Source organism: Xyrauchen texanus, chromosome 12 (assembly GCF_025860055.1).
Source record: "Xyrauchen texanus isolate HMW12.3.18 chromosome 12, RBS_HiC_50CHRs, whole genome shotgun sequence".
Taxonomy (NCBI): domain Eukaryota; kingdom Metazoa; phylum Chordata; class Actinopteri; order Cypriniformes; family Catostomidae; genus Xyrauchen; species Xyrauchen texanus.
In genome coordinates, this window is record NC_068287.1 from 21,119,352 (window position 1) to 21,145,447 (window position 26,096).

The 26,096-nt window shown below is 37.9% G+C and overlaps 1 protein-coding gene across 1 annotated transcript in view; it reads right to left on the bottom strand.

Annotated features, from left to right (window-relative positions):
• Nucleotides 1-24,722, bottom strand: part of LOC127652667 (G protein-activated inward rectifier potassium channel 1-like) — a 42,054-nt gene extending 17,332 nt beyond the window's left edge. The window contains exons 1-2 of the mRNA XM_052138955.1: nucleotides 23,744-24,722; nucleotides 4,020-4,236 (exon numbers count right to left, since the gene is read on the bottom strand). Coding sequence (XP_051994915.1) covers nucleotides 4,020-4,236; nucleotides 23,744-24,412 — 886 coding nt within the window. The 5' untranslated portion in view covers nucleotides 24,413-24,722. The remainder of the gene's footprint in view (nucleotides 1-4,019; nucleotides 4,237-23,743) is intronic.
• Nucleotides 24,723-26,096: the final 1,374 nt, after the last annotated feature.

Here is a 26,096-nt window from a genome sequence, read left to right on the forward strand (position 1 = left end):
TTAGAACTGCTAAGGAAACGGTGTCGCCAAATAGACCGATCTGGGAGATGGGAGCATCGAGGAAGTGAACCATGTCAGCGTCCTTCATTTCGACCAGATTCAGCCATAGGTGGTGCTCCTGGACCACCAAGGTGGACATCGCCTGCATGGAATGCAGGGCGGAAGTGGCATGTCCAGTGGCATTGTAAGTTTTAGCTGACAGAGATGTCGTAGACTTACAGGCCCTGAATGGGAGTCTTGGGCGATTCCTCCAGGTGGTGGCATTTGCGGGCACAAGTGCATCGCAACTGCCTTAACCACCTGAGGAATCTCCGTATACCCCCTGGCTGCCCCACCGTCGAGGGTAGTGAAAGCGGACGAACCCAGAAGTCGGGTCCGGGCAGTAAAACGTAAGTAAGCCACGACTTTGGGAGTTCTTCATGCACCTCTGGGAAGAATTGGACTGGTGGCTGGGTGCGGCCATGAGCGGCACTCTGAATCCAGGAACCAATCATCAAGCCACAAGGGCTCAGGGCAGGGTGGATGGTTCCACTCCAGCCTGACACTCGCGGCAGCCTGGGCAAACGTGACGGTCAGCTCCACGTCAGCCTCAGACTGGGCAGACCCCTAGTGTCACTATATCGATACAAAATCGAGTGAGTGACAGATAGGGAACAGGGCTGTGTCTTTTACCACAGCTTGTGTAAAAAGATTAACTTGACATTTCTGTCTGTGTCCAGGGCTTCAGTGGATCAATAAGCACTTATGAGTACATGACAGGGCTTAGCTCTCGATCAGCAGGAAGGTTAATTGTTTAAACTACTGCTTGACTGTTTGTCCTTTTTTTGGCCTGACAAGAAATTTATATAACAGAATAAAAGAATGAGTGAATGGATAAATGGTTTAAAAAGCATCCCTGATATGCAATGATATGCTTGATAAGTGTGCGCTTATGCGTGTTGAGTGTTTGTGTGCTTTGTGTTTGGTGCATGCTGTAACATCTGTAATAATGATCATCACTGGCAAGACTATACAATACCATTCCTTCCTGTTCGTTTTCATAACACTAAGTATGAGCAATAGTAATAGTGATGCTCACTTTATCAATAACCATTAAAAATGAAATGTCAATATCAAAGAGATTATAAGAAAAATAATCAAAAAGCAGGAGACATTTTCTGTTTGTATGTGTACAGTAGTAAAAGACACTAATTTCAGCAAATATACAAAATAAATGCTGTCTTCTTCCTCCTCTCACATCCTCAAAAGAAAATCCCATCTTGCCTTCCAATCAGTTACTTCCTCATTCTCTGCCTGCATGAAAGACACCAGGAACGGATCGAACTGGAGCGAGTTTTGAAGCTCATACATCAAACTGACAAGCATGTGACTGAAGATACTTATTATAAAAAGACCACCGCTAAAAGCATGGCTACAGCACTGGCCTGATAATTCAATCAGAAATCCACTCTTTTACAATCCACTTGTCTCCCTGCCGACCTGACTGTAATGATTACATCCATTCATAGAAAAAGCCAAGACTGATGGCTATGATAAAGAAAGAAGAGGGATAGTAATAATAGTTTACGAGATTAAGAAATTGAAAGAGAATGAAAAGTGAACTGTTTAGTCAGATCTGATAATTGATGGAACACCATAAGCTCTTTTCCATCATCTGGCCGAACAGTTCTCAGCACAGTTAGGAATGGTTCCAGTAGCATTTCCACTTGAGCATGCTTTGGCACGGTACAATTATAAATGTGCTTGGCCCAGATTTCTCAGCACGGTTTTCTAAATGAGGTAGCTCAGTTGTTTCAAGGTAGCTGGCCAAGTTTGATAATACTTGGTCGAAGTTAATAAAAGTTAATAAAATAATTGTGTATATTTAGTGTATCTTCATGATTTTGATGATGATAGTTCAACTACATTACTTTCTACATGCCTTTTTCATAAGGGAGGTCAATTACGCTAGCTAGAACATTAAAACTATAATATATCAATATTAGGGATGTGCTTAAGTAATCAACATATCTAGTACTCATTTTGCACCAGCTAGTGGACTATTAAAAACAGCACTCACATATCGCAAATAAATTTTTATTTGTGAATTTGCCTGCCGTAATAGCGCTTAATACTGTACTTTCCCTCTGAATCTCTCACCAAATCTTTCAGTTACATCTGGAGTCCAATGGAAGGAAGGAAACTGCGATGCTGTACAAGAAACTCTGAAGCTTACCAGACCAGTATGTCTGCATGTTCGTGAAATTACCCCTCAAATATAAGCATAGTTGGTTGAAGTTACCTTATTTTGAAAACATTTGTAAATAAAAAAATATATATGAATTTTACACACTTGTCATACTTGTTATTTTAACAAGTTATTCTAACTTAATTTACGATTAATCGATTACTAATTTTTTGTAGGTTACAATACTCGACAATTTTTTTTTTAAAAGCCCATCCCTAATCAATATATTACTCATAATATTTTGTCAGTAAATGTCCTTTTAAGGTAGTCTTGTAACTTTTACCTTTCTGTGTGTTAGTTTCCGTTGGCGTACACAACCCCACAGCATAAGATGTAAAAAGTAGTCCTAAAAACTGTAACTTGTGATCATCCTCCATAGCGCACTCGCTCTTATGTTTACTTCTCACAATTAAATACAAAAAGTATTTATTACAAGCAGTAAGGATACATAAAAGAACAGTTAAGAAATGTGGCTATTTAAAACTAATGAGATTTTGATATTGAAGATATAAAGTTTTTTTCTGGTATAATAAAAATAAAAATACCCATGTGATGTATATTTAATATACCATAAATACCAAAATAAAGAGATTTTTTGATGAAACAGCACAGAAAACAGCTGAAAACCATTTGGAATAATTTATATGTGGTTTACTGAATAGGATCCATTGTGTGGATATGGAAAAGGTTTGACCACTTATGCCCAGCATTGCATTTTTGCTATGCTTAGATTTTATTTATTTATTTATTTATTACAAATTCATGAATGCTGATATTTTCAGGAGATGTTATCATTTTTCAATCAGAAAACATGTTAAGAAAAAAACATATTACAGGTTAAGTACCTATTGTGTCAACTAGTTGTTACCTTTTTGTTTGACTTCAGCAAGCTGTCACAGTTAATACGCAATGTTTTGTTCAACCAAAATTGCTTTAAACAAATGTTGTTATTCTGCTTTGTTGGCTCTCTTAATGGTTTTATTTTTATTTATTAATTAGGTAACATGAAATAATCCATCCATCCATCCATCGTCAACCGCTTATCCTGTGTACAGGGTCGCGGGGGGCTGGAGCCTATCCCAGCTAACATTGGGCGAAAGGCGGGGGACACCCTGGACAGGTCGCCAGTCCATCGCAGCCACGAAATAATGATAAACAATATTTTTATAGCATTTATTAATCTTTTTTAATGTTAATTTATTGTTAATTGTTAGTTAGTTCATTGTGTAAAGCATTAACTTATGTTAATGTATACAACTCTTAATGTTGAAACTGTACTAGCCTAAGAAAAAACAAAAAACAACGTAAGATATATAAATGCTGTTAAACAATATTCTGGTTTCAATAAAAGCTCAATCGACAGAATTTGTGACATGATGTTGATTACCACAAAAAATAATTCTGACTTGTCTTTCCTTTTTCTTTTTTTGATGTGGTCAATCCGTAAACATTAAAATACTCACTATTACAAAAGTATAGCCATAAGACATAAACAATAACAGTGTTAACATGATTTTAGTGCGATAAAATTGGTTACTAACCTTTCTTTGTACAGTTAGAGCCAATTTTACAACTTCGTTGCCATGATGATGTAATGTCAGCAAACCCTAAAACTCTAAAATGACTGTAAAAATGATGATTTAAACAACTTTACAGCTCAAATAATACATGAGTTTTACCTATTTCTGGAGGTGTATGCAAAAGAAACTCTGGTGCCCCCCTAACATTGCCGATCCCTTAAACATTTTGCATCCCCCTTTAAAAATTATTCAGCTTGAAAGATGTTACCCACCTGTTGTCTCCACAATGCCCTCCAAGATGACGACAATCTCAAACTGCTCATTCATGAGAGAGCGCTGGGACAGGTCGAAGAAAGGGCTCTTGGGATTGATCTCGTGGCAGATGGTAAGAGGAGAGACCAGGAAGAGTTGGTCAGCACCCGTTCCAAACCCCACGTCCAGTTCACACTGGTCCAAAGGCAGGAACTCGCCCTCCGGGGTTTGACGAGACTGGGAAGAGAGACTGCAATCATCAACACCATCATTGCCACTCACGTTATCATCATTTTCATCAATTTAACATAAAAAAAACATTTAGACTATTCCTTTCAATGTCCGAGACATATTACTGTACAAACCTTCAATCTGGAAAACAGAAAAGCAAGGCCAGAAAAAGTACAGTTGGAAATTGAAAAAGGAAACTGAAAGCAATATGTATATGTGCATGCTTTAAACTTTTTTATACTGTATAAATTGCATCATAATTAATCCCATAATAGCACATAATATATTGAAATTGATGGAGAAATTCATGCTGTTTAGTGTGTGAGGGGAATATTCCTCACATGGCAAGTAGTGAGAGAGAGAGTTTATGGCTGGCAAGGACTGAGTGGGGATTCTGACAAGCATGAGCGCTCAGAGCAGTGAAATAAAACACAGACGGAAAGCATAGAGAAAAGGAGGGTGCGGTAAGATAAGAAAATGCCTACAAAGCATCACGCAATTTCAGCTATGATTTAAATTGATAAACAGTGTCTTTTCACAGAGCCAGAGAAATTCAAGTCCTGATGATTTACAGGGAGATGTCAAACTGAAGAAAAGCAGGAACCCCCAATGTGAAGATTATGTTTTTCTACAGAGTAGAGTTTATGTGTGTGTGTGTCACAAATTCTCTTCTTAATAGTGTTGCTTTGGGGACAAAGTGAAGAAAATACCTCTTAGATTCAGCTAGTTAGTGGATATTCTCTGCTTTCCAAGTCTCCATATCATCCACTTACAGTGTAGAAGACTAACTGGAGCGGTTTACGCTAGAGTGTCCCTAAAGGGCAGTTGTAGATCAACCAACAACCCTCTGTAAATATGTCCATTACTTAAAACATTGGAGTTCAGCAGAGCATTAAACAAGGGGTAAGTCTGATCATATTCCGCACGGGAACTGTGCACAACTGGGGAGGCATTTCAAGACTCTAAATACAGCCAAAGTATGTTCTGATGAACCTTCCTGTAATTTAAAATGTTCCTATAACATGGTGACATTTGCACATTGTGAAAATAAACATTCCATCCACCTAACCATCATTCCATCCCAATGATAAAGAAAAAAGTATTTAAAGAAATAGTTCCAAAAATAAAACTTCTGTCATCGTTTACTGATCCTCATGTCTTTCAAATGACATACTTTACTTCGTGGAACAAAAAAAAAGGAATTTAAATTTATAGCAGAATGTCCAAGCTGCTCTTCTCCGTTCAAGGTGAATGACAACCATGGCTATCAGGCAAGATTTTCAGTAAATAATGACTGTTATTCCATATGTTCCTCACACAAATCTATCTTATGGCTTCAGAATACTAGTCAAACCGGTCTCATAACATCAGTCGTAATAATAGTACAAGATGGTGAAATTGCAAGAAATCTTACCTGTTGGCTTGTACAAAAGTGTATGACTAACTCCCATAAAGAAAAATAAATGAACCAATAAACGATGGTATTACAATTTTCCAAAGTTTTACAGCTAATTTAAACCTCAACCTAACCATACATTGCAAACCGCTTACACAAACCCTAAACCTAACAATTATTTTAATAGGAAAATACATTTTGTGTACCACGGATCATGACATCAGTCATTTGTATTGGATAAATACATATGGAATGAGTAACTAAATTTGTTCACTGACATTTCCTTTCTTAAAGTAAAGTGTTGGATATGAGGCGAGCAAAAATGTGATGCCTGTATTGTATATTAATTTTGTTTGTTAATTGGTTGGTATCTATGGGAATGGGGACCTCTATGGGACCTTCTTCTCCTGACCGCGCTCACTTTCATCAAGAGAGTTGGGGACCTGCAAGCGTTCTCTGTCAGCGAAGAGTGCCTAGAATTCGATCCGTAAGATTCTCACGTGATCCTGAGACCCCGACCCAAGGTGCCCACGACCCCTTTTAGGGATCAAGCAATGAGCCTACAAGCACTTCCTCTGGATGAGGCAGACCCAGCCTTACCGTTGCTGTGTCCGATCCGCACTTTTGCAAACAGAGCTTTAGCAGCTCTTTGTCTGCTTTGGTGGACAGCGGAAAGGGAACGCTGTCTCCAAACAGAGGCTTACCCACTGGATCGTGGCCCCCTTGTGGGTTCGAGCACACTCCACGAGGAGTGTGGCATCCTCGTGGGCACTGACCAATGTCACCTCTCTAGCAGACATATGTAGGGCAGCAGGCTGGGCAACACCCAATACCTTTGCGAGGTTTTACAACCTCCGGGTTGAGCCGGTCTCATCTTGTGTTCTATCAGGTGCGAACAGGTAAGTACGTTTCGTTACACGGACAGCTGGCCGGGTGTACTGCTTGTGCATAGCACCTTTCCCCTCCAAGAAGGTGAAGCCGTGTGCTCTTCTCTCCCATGCGTGCTCACCACTGGTGAACCCTGGATGCCCCTCCTCCTAGCCCTTTGACTCACAAATTCTGCGGAGGAATTCCGGTTTTCGGTTTCCTTGTTAAGCTCCTGTGATGTATCTTCTGCGGTACGGTCTCCCCATCCCTTGTGGTAGACCCGCGTTTCCCTTGGTAGAGCCCTCTCTGCCCCGGTTGCTGTGTTATAGTATCCCCCCAACGAAGGGGAGGACTTACCACCTCGCCTCTCCCATGTCTGGCCATTGGGCCCGTATGTTGTATTTGCCACTCTTTACCCTCCCCTCCTCTTCAGGGCAGGGTGTGGCCTCTGCAGGGACTATTCCCCCTGAAAGAATAGGAACGGAAAAAAACACCTTCCCCGGCGCATTATGAAAATGTTTCTTTAGGCCCCAGCTGAATCTATTTTTCTGCGGAGAGAAACTTAGAGAGAAAAGGCAGCGGCTGGCACGGCCTGCTTCCATAATTGGTAGGTCTTGGGGCACACAATGTCTTGGGGCGTCTGCGGAGGCTCCGGGCATCTGTTCCTATGCTCGTAGTAGCTTACCTACACCTGCATCGGCAGTTCACATGACCAGTTCAGTCATTGTGCCGTTTCGTATATGGGACCCCTAGTGTCATTTCATCAACACAAAGTCGAGTGAGTGAGGGAACGAGACGTTGTGTCCCTCTTGCCACAGACAGAACTTTACCGCTGTAATGGCCGGGACCTTGTCTCAGCTCCTCAGTGCAAAACCTCAATGATCTTGCCTGCTGGCCTCCCTTTTATGCCCGTATGTCGAGGGTGTGGCATGCAAATTCAACATTGGCCTTTTTGCAAAGATCTGAAGGTACTTCGGGCTCTCAAGATCGACCCCTAGTGTCACTTCATCTACACAACGTCTCGTTCCCTCCATCAGGGAAAGGCGGTTACGATAGTTTTAGATTTTTTTTCACAGTGATGGGATGATGAATTGGGCAGAGCCACCAGCCCTGGATTAGTCATTTGTACTGGATTGTCGTTCAACTTCATTAATGCTTTAATGTGTGATACATCCAGTAACTGGTATGGCTATTTGATATATTATTTGGTCCTATTGATTAAAGCGTGACAAATTAACATATAAAACATTTGTTTATTGCTTATTTTGTTGACCTAATAACAAAACATTTTATCTAATGATGTAGTAAAAACTTACCTTATTTACTTTCTTAATGCATATTCCTGGTCTTATTGTGAACAATTCAATGGTGCACATTATTCTAGTGTTTTTGTTTTCTTAAACTTTTATTAAAAAATTAAGTAATTGCTCTTCCTGTGAAACAGCTTTACTTTTCCACTGACGCCACTTACTGAGCAGGCTATCAGATAATGTTAATCAATAGCCATATGGCTATTTAGGCATTTTGTTAAGCAAACTGGCATTAAGAGCTCCATTCCGGTATGGAATGCCTACTTTAAATAATTCATACAATTCCACCAGGATAAAATGAAATATTGCCCTATGATTTATTTTAATTTTATTATTTATTTATTTTTACACTGAATATCCTGTCACAGAAGTCAAATTTGTTCTGGACAGAGATTCACACTGACTTTATCCTCCTTCTACAAACACATTTTTATGCATACATTCACTTTTGCACACATTTCTGCCTCAGAAAAAAAGGAGAATATAAACATACATTTGAAATCACACCATCCCACCTACACACACATATGGAAACACAACCTTCACCCACACAAGGTCTCTGGAGAAACACCATTAAGTGTCTATTTCAGCCCACAAGGAGCACTTCCACCATCTAGTCTTATCACACTAGATACCTACAGTTGAAGTCAGAAGTTTACATACAGTTAGGTTGTCATTAAAACTCCACAGAATATTACTCCACATTTTTTAACCACTCCACAGAATATTAGCAAACTATATTTTTGGCAAGTCATTTAGGACATCTACTTTGTGCATGACATGTGTAATTTTGCCAACAATTGTTTACAGACCGATTGTTTCACTTTTAGTTGACTATATCACAATGGTTCAGAAGTTTACATACACTAAGTTAACTGTGCCTTTAAGCAGCTTAGAAAATTCCAGAAAATTATGTCAAGCCTTTAGACAATTAGCCAATTAGCTTCTGATAGGAGGTGTACTGAATTGGAGGTGTACCTATGGATGTATTTTAAGGCCTACCTTCAAACTCAGTGCCTTTTAGCTCAAAAGAAATTAGCCAAAACCCCCCCAAAAATTGTGGACCTCCACAAGTCTGGTTCCTACTTGGAAGCAATTTCCAAATGCCTGAAGTTACCATGTTCATCTGTACAAACAATAGTAAGCAAGTATAAAAACCAAGGGACAATGCAGCCATCATGCCGCTCAGGAAGGAGATGCAATCTGTCTGTTAGAGATGAACGTAGTTTGGTGCAAAACGTGCAAGTCAATCCCATAAAAACAGCAAAGACCTTGCAAAAATGCTGGAGGACACAGACAAGTGGAGACAAGGTATCTATATCCAATGTAAAATGAGTCAAATATAGACATAACCTGAAAGGCTGCTCAGCAAGGAAGTAGCAAATGCTCCAAAACCACCATAAAAAAGCCAGACTACAGTTTGCAAGTGCACATGGGGACAACAATCTTACATTTTGGAGAAATGTCCTCTGGTCTAATTAAGCAAAAATTGTAACTGTTTGGCCATAATGATCATTGTTATGTTTGGAGGATAAAGGGTGAGGCTTGCAAGCCAAAGAACATCATCCCAACTGTGAAGCATGGGGGTGGCAGCATCATGTTGTGGGGGTGTTTTGCTGCAGAAGGGACTGATGCACTTTACAAAATAGATGGCATTACGAGGAAGGAAAATTATTTGGATATACTGAAGCAACATCTCAACACATCAGCCAGGAAGTTAAAGCTTGGTTGCAAATTGGTCTTCCAAATGGACAATGACCTCAAGTATACCTCCAAAGTTGTGGCAAAATGGCTTAAGCACAACAATGTCAAGCTATTGGAGTGGCCAGCACAAAGCGCTGACCTCAATCCAATAGAAAATGTTTGGGCAGAACTGAAAATGTGTGTGCAAGCAAGGATGCCTACAAAACTGACTCAGTTAAACCAGTTCTGTCTGGAGGAATGGGCCAAAATTCCAGCAACTTATTGTGGAAGGCTACCAAAAATGTTTGAATCAAGTTAAACAATTTAAAGACAATGCTACCACATTCTAACAAATTGTAAATTGTAAACCGTCTGACCCACTGGGAATGTGATGAAAGAAATAAAAGCTGAAATAAATAATTCTCTCTAATAATATTCTGAATGTCACATTCTTAATATAAAGTAGTGATCCTAACTGACAGGGAATGTTTTCTATTGTTAAATGACAGGAATTTATAACCCAACCCCATATATATCAATCTAATGTTGCCTGGCAGGGGTGTCATGCACCCATTTTGTTTTTTTACAGTATCACACTCACTTTTTTTATAAATCAATAAGATTTTCAGCTGTTTATTGGTAGTGGTTGCATTTGATTCCATTTTTTATTTATTAATTATTTTATTTTAAATAGAGAGCATGTCTGACATCCGCAGGTGGCTTTACGTCACTTTTTTACAATTTTGCCACCTGTTTTGTACAGGGACATGAGAAAAAACACCTTTCATTACTTAAAGTTGTTATAATGACAGGAAAGGAGAGGATTCACACAGAAATAAGATAAGAAGCTGCTTCTTTATTTCAATGTGAAGAAAAGACAGTGTAAAGACACCGCAAACCTGTAAAATTAATTTCAGCACCAAAGGAAATGAACAGCGACTGATTAAACAAAAACATAAAAATAATATACGATAGATTAGACTATGAAAAAACCATATTGACTCTTTCAGACCACAGAGATCAGATGTAGTTTGCAAACATAAACTCCAGACTCGATTGGACTGACAATTTAGACATGCGAATAAAGATTTATGCCACTGACATACTTTTTTTGCATGCAATAATCATTTCATTTAATTATCGAAGGTACAAACATGTGTTTGGAATTTCAAATAATCCGTTCAAAATCCTCAAAAAGGCTCAAACATCGAAGGGTGTACACATATACAGGATATACAGGAGTTCACCCTAAAACATTCTGCCATCATTTACTTACCCTCATATCTTTCCAAACCTGTATGACTTTTTTGTTTTCTTCCGTGGAACACCAAAGTAGAAGTTTATAAACATGTCCAAACAAATGAAAATTGGATGGGGACCAGGGGCTGTCAAGTTCCAAAAAGGATAAAAAAGCACCATTCATAATTCACTTAAAATCTTGCTTTGAAATTCTTGGTAAACATTTCATTTAATTCTATGAAAAATAGCAGCATTCTAGACATTCTGTTTCTAGATAAATAACTTATTTTGTGTTCCCCAAAATAAAAAAAGAAAGAAAGAAAGAAAGAAAGAAAGAAAGAAAGGGTTTTGAAAGACATGATGGTGAGTCCATGATGACAGATTTTTCATTTTTGGATAACTATTCCTATTAAACATATAGCCTATTTTGTTTTTGGTTGTTTAAAGGTGGATAAGCCTTGAGTTCACCTCACAATATATTTTGAACACAGGTGCTGGGGTTGAGATGTAGTGATGGGTTGCCATTATAACAGAGAAAAACACACGCACTTTATGTGAACTGTTGTAATGTTGATGGAACCGTAGAAACAGTCAACCACTACACCTCCCTTTTCCATACATGTCAAACATTCTTTTGACTGTTCCTCTGATGTTTGGTTCCCCAAGGATTTATACAATAAGAAAATAAATAAATAAACAAAATCCAGCTCAAAGATGACTCATGAGCTTGTAACTAAAATTCACAATCCACAGTACAAAAACCACCTTGCTCATGCTGTGGGGTTCCTTGGAAGGTTTGAGGTATTGTGGCATGAATGGGGTTACACTGTTTTCCAGCAGTCTGTGTTGGAGCACAAATATTCTGGTGCTTTCTTCTACTAATTCACTCGAGGCAATGGTGATTTTCTTTTACTCTTTTCTCTTTGTCCTAAGCTTGAAAAGACAGAAATGGGAGTTGAAGAAGGAGACAAGCATTGCAGAAAAACACAGCCAAACACAGACATTCATACAAAATAACAGTATGCTGCACTGATTATTTTAATCATCTTAAGCGGATGAAGTTACTTAATTTCAGTAAGATTTAAGTGATGGGATGCTTGCATGAGTCTGAGGAGCCCTTTAAAATGCCAATATTAATGCTGATTGATGTTATGTTAAGCAAAAGGCCATCAGACCATCTTAAAAATTCAGTGTCCACTAGCTTTTAAAGTAGATTGCGAGACAAAGATAAAGCAATCTTTAAAAGCACCTCCACGATTTAACTGAAAAACCTATTATTCAAATAGCCGTTTGAGAGTCTCTTTACACCCAAACAATGCCTGAACGTTCTTTGGCGTGTGTTTGTTAGTTGGTTTTTGTGGTTTGCAAGGACATTTTTTTCGGTTACACACTAGTAATTACGAGGGTATTATGCTATAAATGTGGTTTATGAGGACACACCTAGTGTCTCTGTAATTCAAATGGCTTTAAAAACATACTAAACGATGTTTTTCTGAAAATGTAAAAATGCCAAAACGTTCCTGTGAGGGTTAGGTTTAGGGGTAGGGATAGGTGATAGAATATAAGTATAAAAATCATTGTCTTTGGAGAGCCCACATAATGATAGAAGTACCAACACGCGTGTGTGTGCGTGTGTGTGTGTGTGTGTGTGTGTGTGTGTGTGTGTGTGTGTGTGTGCTCTGTAAACTAAAGAGCTGCCATTCTTCCTCATATCCCACAGGAAAGAAGGAGAGATGGAAAGCAGAGAACAAGAGGGCACAGGAGTCTTAAAGAAAAGAGAAAACAGGAGGAGGTGAATCGAAACCTCTTTCCACTGCAGCAGGTATACCAGCAGCCACCCGTTTGAATCACTCATGTGCATGGGTAAATTAAAGCTAGGATTTCACTGCTTTGCTTTCCCCTGACTCACAGTGGCTTTGACAGCAGAGCTGTGGCAAGGGACAGATAGTTAAAGGCAAATAGACGTGACTCTGTTTTTCACACTTCTTTCACCCTGTTAATAAGGTGCAAATGCAACCAAAATTGAACTCTTAAGGCAGAAATGTATGGTTAAAGACTGGTATGACAAGTGAAAAAACAATAGAATAGAATAAATCTGTTCTATTCTAGGCTAAATTTATCTAATTTCTCTTTCAAAATAGAATAGAATAGAACAGAACACGTCTAATATATTATGTTATAGGAAATATAACTATACTTTTCCGAATAGAATAGAATAGAATAGAATAGAATAGAATAGATCAGTTTTTATTCTATTCTAGGCTAGATTTCTCTAATTTATCTTTCAAACTAGAATAGAATAGAACAGAACACATCTGTTATATTCAATTATAGGAAAAATACACTATCTCTACTTTTCTTTTCCAGAATATAATAGAATATATCTGTTTTTATTCTATTCTAGGCAAGATTTCTCTACTCCCTCTTTCAAATAGAATAGAATAGAACAGAATACATTTGTTATATTCAATTCACACTTCACTCTGTTAAACATACTGTGCTCCAAACAAATACACACTCACTGAAGAGAGTAACACGTCCAGTGGCGTCTCAGGCTCATTAATTCTGGTGGTGCACTTAAACCAACATGATGCCACTTCTCAAACATCCTTAACCCTTGTGCTGTCTTTACATTGTTTACCTAATTTAGTCTTTACGGTCAAAAATGACCAGCTATACTATTTATCACAATATGCTTTAATGTTTAACCATGAAGTTTGTTTTTAAATGCTTTTATTAATTAAATAATTGTACAAAGTCACACTTGTGGTCTTCACGGTCAAAGATTACCGGCCTATTAAAAATGGATTCTAAATGTCTCATTATGCTATATTATCACCAAAAATGGGATTAGATAGTTTTGTCAACTCAATTTCATTCAATTAGGACAGGTTTTTATATTTTTGTTTGGAACTTATTGATCGTAGGCTTCTTTGACCAGAACTTATTCACCTAATTTTTTAGTGAAAAAATGCATTATTTGTAGATCATTTTAGCAATAGTAAACACAAAATGAAAACATATTGTACCATATATCACACTAGTGTGCTTTATTTAATTTTTTTTATTCCAGAAAATTATTTCAAGCCTTAAGACAATTAGCCAATTAGCTTATGATTAGAGGTGTACCTGTGGATTTATTTTAAGGCCTACCTTCAAACTCAGTGCCTCTTTGCTTGATTTTATTATTTAGTAAATAATTCCACTAAGTCACACTTGTGGTCTTCCCTGTAAAAAATGACCAACCTATTAAGTCTCTCATTATGCTATATTATCATCAAATATTGTATTAGATATTTTTTTCAACTTTTAATAAGGACTGGTTTTGTATTTCTTTTTGGAACTTTTGATCATAGAATTCCTTGACCAGATTTTTGCCTGAAAAAAAGCATTAATTGTGGATACTTTTTGCAATATTAAACGAAATATGAAAACATGCTGTACTATATGTCACACTAGTGTGCTTTAATGTTTAACAGGGAAGTTTGTAATGAAGCAATTTTATTCCTGGTCAAAAATGACTGGCCATTGAAAATGAATGGGAAAGATCACAAAAAACAATACTTTTATTTTGAAATGAACCAGGCAAGTGGTCTAGTGTCATGATCAAGGATGTGATCAAGAGCTTCATGCACAGAGAATCGCTTGACCATTGTGCTGCCACAAACTGAATGATGAGCAAGGTCCTATGATGATTTACAGTATATACCTTAGCTGTGGGAAAGCTTCTGTATATTAATAAACATTAGCCGCGTTTCCACTATCGGGCCAAACGAGTGCGTGCTAGTGTGTGCCAGGGCCAGATGCATTCCCACTGTCACTGCCTTTGGCCTGACGATTACACTTGTGCCAAACAAGGCCAACTGGGGACTGAGGCAGGTACAATGTCAAAGGTGGAGTTTTGCTGAATTTGTCAGGATATGTATCGGGGAAAAATATATAGTAATATGCGGGTACAGTATAAATCCGTTAAAATGCACATTGACAAAGCGGTGCCCAAAAAAATGACTTTCCTTGATTCTGTAAACTTTCATAGATGGTGTGCTAGGACATCTTCCTGCTGTTAGTGGAGAGACCACTCAGGACATCATGGCAGTTACAGTCGATGAGATGTTATTGCTAATTTATCTTGCTAGCTTGCTAATCGTTTTACATTCAATAAACCAGAAAGACTGCAAGATCAACTTTGTGCACTTGTTTACTAAATAAAAGCAATTAAAAATAAAGTTTTTGGTACTTTCCAAATGCATTTAATGTACATACAATTTTTTGTTTTAGTCATTGTTTCACATTTAATTGACTATATCACAGTTCAAGTAGTTTAGAATTTCCATACAATAAGTTAACTGTGCCTTTAAGCAGCTTCAAAAATTCTTGCCTTTAGACAATTAGCCAATTATAGGAGGTGTACCTGTGGATGTATTTAAAAGCCTACCTTCAAACTCAGTGCCTCTTTCCTTGATATTATGGGAAAATCACAAGAAATATGCCAAGACCTCAGAAAAACAAATTCAAGTCAGGTTCATCCTTGGGAGCAATTTCCAAATGCCTGAAGGTACCACTTCACATCTGTACAAACAATACACATGTAGAAACACCTTGGGACCACGCAGCCATCATACCACTCAGGAAGGAGACACAATCCCAGAACAACAGCACAGGTCTTTGTGAAGATGCTGGAGGAAGCAGGTAGACAAGAATCTATATCCACAGTAAAACTAGTCCTATATAGACATAACCTGAAAGGCTGCTCAACAAGGAAGTAGCAAATGCTCCAAAACCACCATAAAAAAGCCAGACTACAGTTTGCAACTGCACATGGGGACAAAGATCTTACTATCTGGAGAAATGTCCTCTGGTCTAATGAAACAAAATGTAACTTTTTGGCCATAATGACAATTGTTATGTTTGGAGGAAAAAGGGTGAGGCTTGCAAGCCAAAGACCACCATCCCAATCATGAAGCATGGGGGTGGCAGCATCATGTTGTGGGGTGCTTTGCTGCAGAAGGGACTGATGCACTTTACAAAATAGATGGCATCATGAGGAAGGAAAATTATGTGGATATATTGAAGCAAAATCAGCCAGGAAGTTAAAGCTTGGTCTCAAATAGGTCTTCCAAATGGACAGTGACCCCAAGCATACCTTCAAAATAGTGGCAAAAGGGCTTAAGCACAACAAAGTCAAGGTATTTCAGTGGCCATCACAAAACCCTGATCTCAATCCGAGCACTGAAAAAGCATGTGTAAGCAAGGAGGCCTACAAACCTGACTCAGTTACACCAGTTGTCTGGAGAAATGGGCCACAATTCCAGCAAATTATTGTGAAAAGTTTGAAGGCTACCCAAAAAGTTTGAGCGATATATATATATATGTATGTATGTATGTATGTGCGTGTGTGTGTGTGTGTGTATGTGTGTATGTGTGTGTATAACAATTAAGAACAATTTAGAAGTAATTTTCATGACTTGCAGAGAATTTACATAAATCTCCTGTGATACATGAACATTCACTTTACTTTCTAGAAATCCACAGTGCTAAAAGTGCCTGAAGTTAAAGAAACATCCATAAATTAATAATATTTTAGTGTGGATATTCCAAATCTGGTGTTTACATGACCCATAATTCTGGTTACAGTAATAAAGGCATTTGGTAGCTGTCTTACTCAGACTGTTCTAAACTAGACTTATGGGTTGATTATGTTATTGCATATATGTTTACATGACACATTCATAATTAAATATGAAAAAATGTGAATGCAATAATTGTTTTAAAAATGATCACCTAATGCTCTAAAACTATTCTTAAAATCTATTCCTGTGCACCTGACACAACCTAAACCCTCATTCAGACAGACAGACAGAAAGGCAAACAAACAGACAGACCGACAGACAGACAGACAGACAGACAGACAGACAGACAGACAGAGTGTGTCTGTCTGTCAATTTGAATAGGAAGGCTTGGTTTGTGTTGTCCCTGAAACATACTGTCTATCGCTCCCACTCTTTTCTCAACTTGCACCTTATATTTTCTCTATTTTGTCTTTTGTGATAACAATTTTTGTCTCTTTTAGTCTTTCTGCTCTTTTCTCTGTACCCTCTATCTGTACTCTCTGAACATCAATTAAAAAAAACTAGACAGGAAGTCAAGACCCAGACGCCAAACTCCAGATATGAAACACAACAGACAGAAGAGCACGCGGCTGGGAATTATGGCAAGCCAGATTATTCTTATATGCCTGGTTGGGCGTCTGATTGAATTAAATTCAGTTTGAATGATAACAATAGATGAAGCTTTGTATTTTACATATCTCCTTCTACACGATCTGCTCTTTGGGTCGAAGAAACTAGTGATGTCAATTAATCAATCACTTAATCTTTAATCAAAATATGTTTAATTAACACCAAAGGCACTGCTGAGGGTTCAATTGTGTGTACACTTGACAAAGAATCACGAGTTTTTCACGGCCAACCTGGGAGGCTTTGGGGCTGAAAGTTGGAAGAAATTACAACTGGAAAATTTCCGAGATGTCTCGAACGCAGTATTAGTCGCATAGATTAGGGGGCTGCTGTCCGAGGTGCTGAAATAAAAAAACTGTGAACTTTACCAGAAACCAAGAGTTGTTTTTGTTTTCTTGTTACAAAACTGTTTCTGAGGCATAACACACCTGCAGACAGAAACAATATAATTATGTCAATGTGAGTGGGAGGAACCATAGCACTACAGCAACAACACTAAACCTCAGAGAAAAAACCAAGAGGTCAGATAAGTTTGGCATATAGCCACTATCATCTGTAGCTTCATAGCCAAGCTGATCATAAATGTGGTGTATTTTATTGGCTCCAACTGGGGAGCTTACAAAGCTTACAACTTCCTTACAAAGTTTTGGACTTGATCGAAGATATATTTATCCACTGTCATCCCCCCACGGCCATTTTAAAGAAAAGTTTCATGTTTTCATACGTGAGGCTCTGTCTGTTTTTTTGTTGAACTAAATTATACTGGATTATAATAAATCAACAATTATAATCCTCTGTCAAATTTGTCCTCGATAATTCCATGTTGTTTTGGTTGCTGGGTTTAATGATAATACAAGAGTCCTAAACCCCATATAGCAGACAAAAACATGACAGACTCAAGCCCTAAAAAGTGAGCATACGCTTTTGAGATGCAATTTTGAGAACACAAAGGAAAGATCACGTTCTTTTTGCCTGTTTGGACACTTCAAACACACGTTTGCTCTGCCTGTTTGGTTTACCCGTTTACACGTTCATAACGTGCGTTTTGACCGACTCAAAACCCACGTATTCGACGGCAATTTTTGTTATTATAAATTCACGTCAAAAACGTGCATTGTCGGTGACTTCAAAGCGCACATCGAGAACGCCACGGCCCTGTCAGACCAAAACCCAGACTGACAGAGAGACATGGCAGTGACATAACTTTAAATGCACAATTTTCCATTTCTCAGGATTGTGTATCTGATGTCATCCGAATAAAGGTGACTGAGAATGACTAAGTCAGTGTGTGTGTGTGCGTGTGTGCGTGCGTGCGTGTGTGTGTGTGTATTTATCACTTTGTGCGGACCAAATGTCCCCATAAGGATAGTAAAACCTGACATTTTTGACGTTGTGGGGACAATTTGTTCCCCATGAGGAAAACAGCTTATAAATCATACTAAATTATGTTTTTTGAAAATGTAAAAATGCAGAAAGTTTTCTGTGCGGGTTAGGTTTAGGGGTAGGGTTAGGGTTAAGGGATAGAATATATTATGTTTGTACAGTATAAATACATTATTTATATGGAAAGTCCCCATAAAACATGGAAACCCAACGCGTGTGCGTGTGTGCGTGTTTTTGTGATTTACGAGGACAATTTTGTAAGTTACAAATTAGTAATTACAAGGGTATTATGCTATAAATGTGATTTATGAGGACATTTCTAGTGTCCCCATAATTCAAATCGCTTAAAAATCATACTAAACAATGTTTTATTGAAAATGTAAAAATGCAGAAGGTTTTCTGTGAGGGTTAGGTTTAGGGGTTGTGTTAGCTTTAGAGGATAGAATCTATAGTTTGTACAGTATAAAAGTCATTATGTCTATGGAAAGTCCTCATAATGATAGGTAGACCAACATGTGTGTGTGCACGTGTGTGTGTGTGGGTGGGCAAATAATTATTATATGCTGGCTTCAAGAGAAAATTGGCAGGAGAGAGGAAGAGAGAGTAACAGACAGAGCTCATTCATATGTAATCAAAGCACACACAGAGCAAAGACAGCTGTGACTGTCTGTCCTTCACAATAAGACAAAACCACACACAAGGTGCATCTTGTGGTCTCAATGTGGAGTCTCCAGCTGTTATTGTATAGACAAATATCTATGACAGTCAGGGAAATCTCTACCTGACATCCTCAGATTTAAAAGGAACTGATACAAGGGTCTCTAGTGTACAATTAGCAAACACTATTAACACACAAAACCAAATTATTTCTGTTTTCTTAGTTTTTTTTTTTGTACTTTATATGCTATTACATTCATTATATAAAAACATAATAAACATGATTTTAAATTATGTATTGCTTAACCTAGTAGTCAAGGCACAGAGAGTAAGAATTTGTAAATATACATGACTACACCAGGCTACACATTCTAGGCTTCCTTTGCAAAAATTATATGTATTATTTATTGGATCATATTTTGTCATAATTTGTGTTTACTATAATTTCCATATTGTATGTTAATGTGCTCTTTTAAAGGGATGGTTCCCCTAAAAAATGCTAATTCTCTCATTTACTCATCCTCATGCTGCCTGAAATGCATACGACTTCCTTTTTTCTGCAGAACACAATTAAAGTATTTTAAAGTGTGTATAATTTGTTTTGTCAATACAATGTGAGTCAATGGGGTCCAACAAGCTCCAAAAATGCACAAAAATAACCCATGCAACATGAGTGGTTTAAAGGGATAGTTCACCCAATAATGAATGTTCTCTCATCATTTACTCACCCTAATGCCATACACAGCATGTATGTGTATGACTTTCTTTCTTCAGAAGAACACAAAAATTTTTAGATGAATGATTCAGCTCTGTAGCTCCATACAATGCAAGTGAATGGTGGCCAGAAATCTGAAGGTCAAAAAAGCATATAAAGGCAGCATAAAAGTAATCAATATGACTCCAGTGGTTAAATCTATATCTTCAGAAGAGATATGATAGGTGTGGGTGAGAAACAGATCAATATTTAAGATTTAAATTAAAGTCACATAATAGTGAATAAGGACTTAAATCTTAATCTGTTTCACACCAATGGTGATTCACTTCAGAAGGCTTGGATTAAAATTGAGTCATATGGATTAGCTTTATGCTGCCTCCTTTTAAGGCCTTGACATTTTTGAACCCCATTGACTTGCATTGTATAGACAAAAACTCCTCTTATTCTTTAAAATATCTTTGTTTGTGTTCCAAAGAACAAAGTGATCAATTCTGAGATGGCATGAAGATAACTAAATGATGAGGTAATTTAATTTTTTAATTTTTTGTCAGCCATCTCTTTAATGTAAACCACATAATGTGACTAACATCTCTCTTGTTTCGAGTTATGGAAGATATTTTTGCATTCATATTCAGTATACATTTTTGGTGGTCTGTTCTGGCTGAGGTTATTTAAAAAATTAATATAAAAACATAGCCTGAAACAGCCCTGAAGAAAAGATTCTGAGTGAGAAAGATTACTTCATTGCAATTTCTGTTCACATTTCACCACTCTCTTTCTCTTTATTGCTGCTATTCCCCTTTTTATGGCTTTTTATTTTTTCCTCTTTTACTTCAGCTCCAATTCCCTTTCTCTCTGCCTATTTTGTTTGTGCCCCCTTATGCCTTCTAACCTTGCTAATATCTTGAAAACCTATCACTAGCTTACCTTGCTTTCTCTTCTCTACCACTTCCACTTCTCATTCCCTAATCGAGAAAAACACTTCAACATATCTTAAACTGACAGTCTGTTTCATTAAGTCAGACATCTTTGACCAAAGACACTTAATCAATCACTGCATTCTCTTGCCACTAGACAATTATTGGGAGTCCTGCAAAATATTTTAGAGTGGGTCTGAAAGGTCATTTATTTGCATCTTTGAAGAGTATTTACCTGCTTTAACTCTATAATTTTTCCAATGACTGACATCAATTGCCCAAAAATTATTATACTGGAAATAATATGGTCCATTTAAGTGTTCAATTCTATTACACTGACCTCATTGTTCACCGTATCAGTGGTCTTTGGCTTACAGTCCTATTCATCCATTCTACTCAGTGGTGAATGTGTGTATTTATGTGAGTGAGTTTTCTTTTCCTATACTTTTTAGCTTTTTCATCCAACAGGGAAGTTAGGGAACATCAGACAGTCATGCATTCTCTCACACATACTAGCATCAAAACGTATATTTTAAAAGTGTGTATATCGTGTACCTGGAACAACTTTTATAACAACTAATCAGATTTCAGGGATAGGAAAATGGTAATGTTTATGGTCAGCTTAGGGCATTAGGGTTAGGGACTTGTAAACCATTCTCATAAACATATCATTTCACTCTGATTCTAAGGATAGTTAATGTATAGGTAAACTCCAGTTCATTGACTTCACAATCATGGTGACCTTTTGTTAGAAAAGAATGACTTCTCAACCCTTCACAATAACTTTCTCACAACTGCAGCATGAACATCTGTAAATGATTGTGATACATTTTCATAAGACTCTGAAAGACACTGCCTGAGGCTGCAGCCCACAAAAATCCTGCTTCACAAGTGTGCAAATACAGATTTTCCGGCATCTCTCTGCCTCTGACCTCAGCTCCCTCAGGAGTCTTAGTGAGGCTTATGAACTCAGAACCTGGAACAATTGTCTTTTCTCTTTGCATTTTGCACAAACCCACTAAAACCGGTTGCCATTTAAGCTTTAGAAATATCACTGGCATGGAACCGTCTCCCACTTACCACACAAATTTGTTTAAATGTCACTGGTTACAGAGTGACAGATGTTAGACACAGTTATCTGTATGTAAAGCTCTCTTATCTGAGACTTTTGCAGTTGGAGTCTCATTCAACTGCAACGATGGCTGTCTGTGTCAAGATTAAAATAATAAATTTCAAGCCATTTCATGTAATAAGTAATCAGTAGTGAAAGGTTTACCAGTTCGCCTAGTATTTCTTTCCCACTAAATTATATTTCACAGGTCTTTTGATTGTCACTTACACTCAATGAGCACTTTATAAGGAATAGCATGGTCCTAATAAAGTACCTGATGTGGTCTTCTGCTGTTGTAGCTCATCTACCTCAATGTTCAACGTGTTGTGCATTCTGAGATGCTATTCTGCTCGCTACAATTGTACAGAGTGGTTATCTGAGTTACCATATCCTTTCTCTCCACTTGAACCAGTCTGGCCATTCTCTGTTGACCTCTCTCATCAACAAGGCATTTCTGTCCACAGAACTGCTTCTCACTGGATTTGTTTTGTTTTTGGCACCATTCTGAGTAAATTCTACAGACTGTTGTGTGTGAAAATCCCAGGAGATCATCAGATACAGAAATGCTCAAACCAGCCCATCTGGCACCAACAATCATGCCACAGTCGAAATCACTGACATCAAAAGTGAACATTAACTGAAGCTTCTGACCCGTATCTGCATGATTTTATGCATTGCACTGCTGCCACATGATTAACTGATTAGATAACCGTATGAATAAATAGGTGTACAGGTGTTCCTAATAAAGTGCTCAGTGAGTGTATATGCTCAAAAAACTATGCTCTAAAGGCTTTCCGTGAAAGAGATCCACAACTCAGTATCATAATGATTAAAATGAGAAAACACTTTCAATTAACAATTTCTCCAAAAAATTCTGAGTGGATCTAGTAATGAGGCATTTTAACTGACTCTATATTCATCTTCAGACTGGCATGCATACTACATCTACATCATTACAGAATTACAGAAATTACAAACACAAATATGCTATCTTCCAAAATATAATTTAATAAATAAAATAAACTTTGTATAATTGAAATGGTGCTTCACTATCAAAGTTTGTCAATGAGAAAAAATAACATAGGTATATGATTGGAGGAGGGCAATGTTGAACCACAGGAAGTGCTTTACTAGTGAAAATGCATCAAACAATGCTCATAAAACCTATGACCATCACACAGTAGGGTACAATGGGGCTAAAGGTCCCCTGGGGTAAAATTTACTTTTGATTTGAATTTCCCCCAAACACCTAAACAAAAACTACCACAGCACTTTCCTAAACACCTCTTTGTCACTAAACACTGCAAAATATTTCTGATCAATGATATATTTGTGTTCAATAACTAAAAGTCTGATTTTGAGGTAATTTTATCTAATATTTAATCATTTTTAAAATGTTGCAGATTTATGTATCTAATGAGAATCCATGAAATGATCACATTTATTTTTAGACAAAATACTTATTTATAATTTTCAGTTTTGTTCAAGGTGATTAAATCAAGTTATTTTTAGGTGTACCTTTAGACCCGTTGTCCTAAAGAGAAACCAAATTATACATAACTTATTTTGACTAACTTCAATTCAAGCCTAGTAAAAGTCTGTATAATTTAGAAATGCCACTAAACTGGGAAGGGCATCAAATAAAACAAAATTAAAGAGCTGAACACCTGTTTATGAATGCTGTTCACAAAGAATGCAATGTAAATTCAAATGAAAGCTTTCCATTCAGCTTGGTGATTTAAATATGCCAGCAAGACCTCTAATTTATGCAACAGTTTGAACTATGTGGCTCCGGTTAAACAACTTACGTTGTAGCCTAATTAAAAATGAGTGAAAATGAATCAAACCCCAAAACAAAAAACAAATGTTTCGTTGTTTATTGTATGTTTGGCTGAAATGGGCTTTATAATTGTGGGTAAACCAAAGGCCAATAAATGCCAAAGTAGCGCAGTAAAAGTGCTGTGAGTGTGTGTGTGTGTGTGTGTGTGTGTGTTTTCACCTTTATGAGTTTACACCTAATTTGCGCGGACACCATATGGCTGTTCCTCAGATTGCCCACGCGGAACATTAAGCAGAGTTTTCCGTCGCGCTGTGAGATCACCGCGTCCTGACTGAACATTAGCGTCTCTGCGCGCTTCTTCGGCTGCGACATCTTAATGAACATACAGCCGATGAGGAACGCGTCCACTATAGAACCCAGCAGAGACTGGAACAGGAACAGAATAATGCCCTCAGGGCACTTCTCAGTTATATAGCGGTACCCATAACCAATGGTCGCCTCGGTTTCAATGAAAAAGAGGAAAGCTGATGGGAAGTTGTAAACATTGGCGACACAAGGAGTGTAGGAAGCGTCGTGGTCATGATTTATGTCCCCTCTTATATATGCAATGATCCACCACATTGAGGCCATAACAAGCCAGGCGATGGTGTATGTGAGGATAAAAATGAGAAGGTTCCAGCGCCACTTCAAGTCCACCAGCGTGGTAAACAGGTCCGATAAATAACGACTGGTCTCTCCGCCGAGATTCCCGTGCTGGACGTTGCAGCGTCCGTTCTTCTCCACAAAGCGCTGGCGTTTCTTCTTCACCGGCGCGCTGGAGAAAGTCGCGCCTCTGTTCGTGTTCACCACTTGATAGTCTTCTCCAAATTTACGCCTTAGCGCAGCCATAACTTCAGCGCATTTGTTTCATTAATCCGGCACTTTTTAATTGAATTTAAAAATTGTACTTACTTTATCTGTATCATAGCTTTGGTTCTGACTTTTTACCCAAACTAGATGAAACGGTTTAAGAATGCAGTCACAGTGCGTTAACTGAACGTATCTCTCTCTTCTCTCTCTCTCTCTCTCTCTGTCTCTATGCCAACTTTTCCATCAGATGCAGAGTTAAACTGAATAGTAAAATGTTCTCAGGAAAGAACTGATGAACTAACTGTCGCTATACATCTGTAGTTGCCTCCTACTCTCACGTAGGTTAGTGTTCTCCGTCCATTGGATGTCTTTGTGAAGTGCACGGGTTGAGTCCTCCGTGCACTCACTACTTTGCACATAATATGCCATGAGAGAGAGAGAGAGAGAGAGAGAGAGAGAGAGAGAGAGAGAGAGAGAGAGAGAGAGAGAGAGAGAGAGAGATTTTTTCACTGCCCAAAATTTAAAGATACAAGGGACATTTATATGGACAAATAAATTTACAAACAGCATAGACAACTTTATAACCACAACAGAACAAGAAAAAATTAATATAATACTTGGAGAGGGACACACAGCAGCACTTGCTGCAATATTTAACATGTCACAGCCTGAGAGACAGTGGGTGAATATGTTTTATGTGTTTTACCCCAGTGTGTCACCCTAATGTGACCCCAGTGTGTCACCACAGTGACCCTTAGTTTATGTGTGTATCTCAGTTCTGTTTGTATAGCCTACAGCAATATTGTATTGTATACAGTCATGCCAATAAAGAGAGCGTTGAGAGAGAGCATCACAGAAAATGAACTGATTGATAAAATTCAGGCCCTAAAACTCAAAAAAGCAAATAGACCAGATGGCATCCTCAATGAAATGGTGAAGAACACAGAGCACAAATTAAGATTGGCCTTACTGAAACTGTTCAACTTGGTTCTGAGTGTTGGTCATTTCCCTGACACCTGGAATAGAGGACTCATAAAGCCCATATTCAAGAGTGGAGACAAATCAGACCCCAACAATTACAGAGGCATCTTTGTGAGCAGTAATCTGGGGAAGATGTTCTGCAGTATCATCAACACAAGACTCGTACACTTCCTTACCTAACACAATGCCTTAAGCAAAAGTCAAATTGGATTCTTACCAAATTTCAGAACATCAGACCATATCTTCACCCTACATACCCTGATTGACAAATACATCAACCAAAACAAAACCAAAATATTGGCATGCTTTGTAGATTTCCAGAAGGCCTTTGATTCAATTTGGCACCAAGGCCTACTGTTTAAACTTTCAGAAATTGGTATAGGGGGCAAAACATACAACATCATAAAAACAATGTAAAATCAAAATTGGCTGTACAAAATTGTACAGCATTGGGGGAGGAGATTACATTTCCAGTTATGTTTTGAAATCAATACGCTGCTCAGTCGAATAAATGGGTGTCCTGTTGCAGCGGATACAATCCTTTGTTTTGTCACTATAGTATTTTAAAATAAATCAACTCGGTTCTTCAAAATAAAAATCACATTTCTTGTCATTCAGGAAACAAAACCAAACCATATTCTATGGCTCTTCAAAAACGAATGTTTCTTTGCAGTCAATTAATCAATCATACAGCGCCATCAGCTGACTACGATGCGTAAGCACACACATCACCAAACACCAA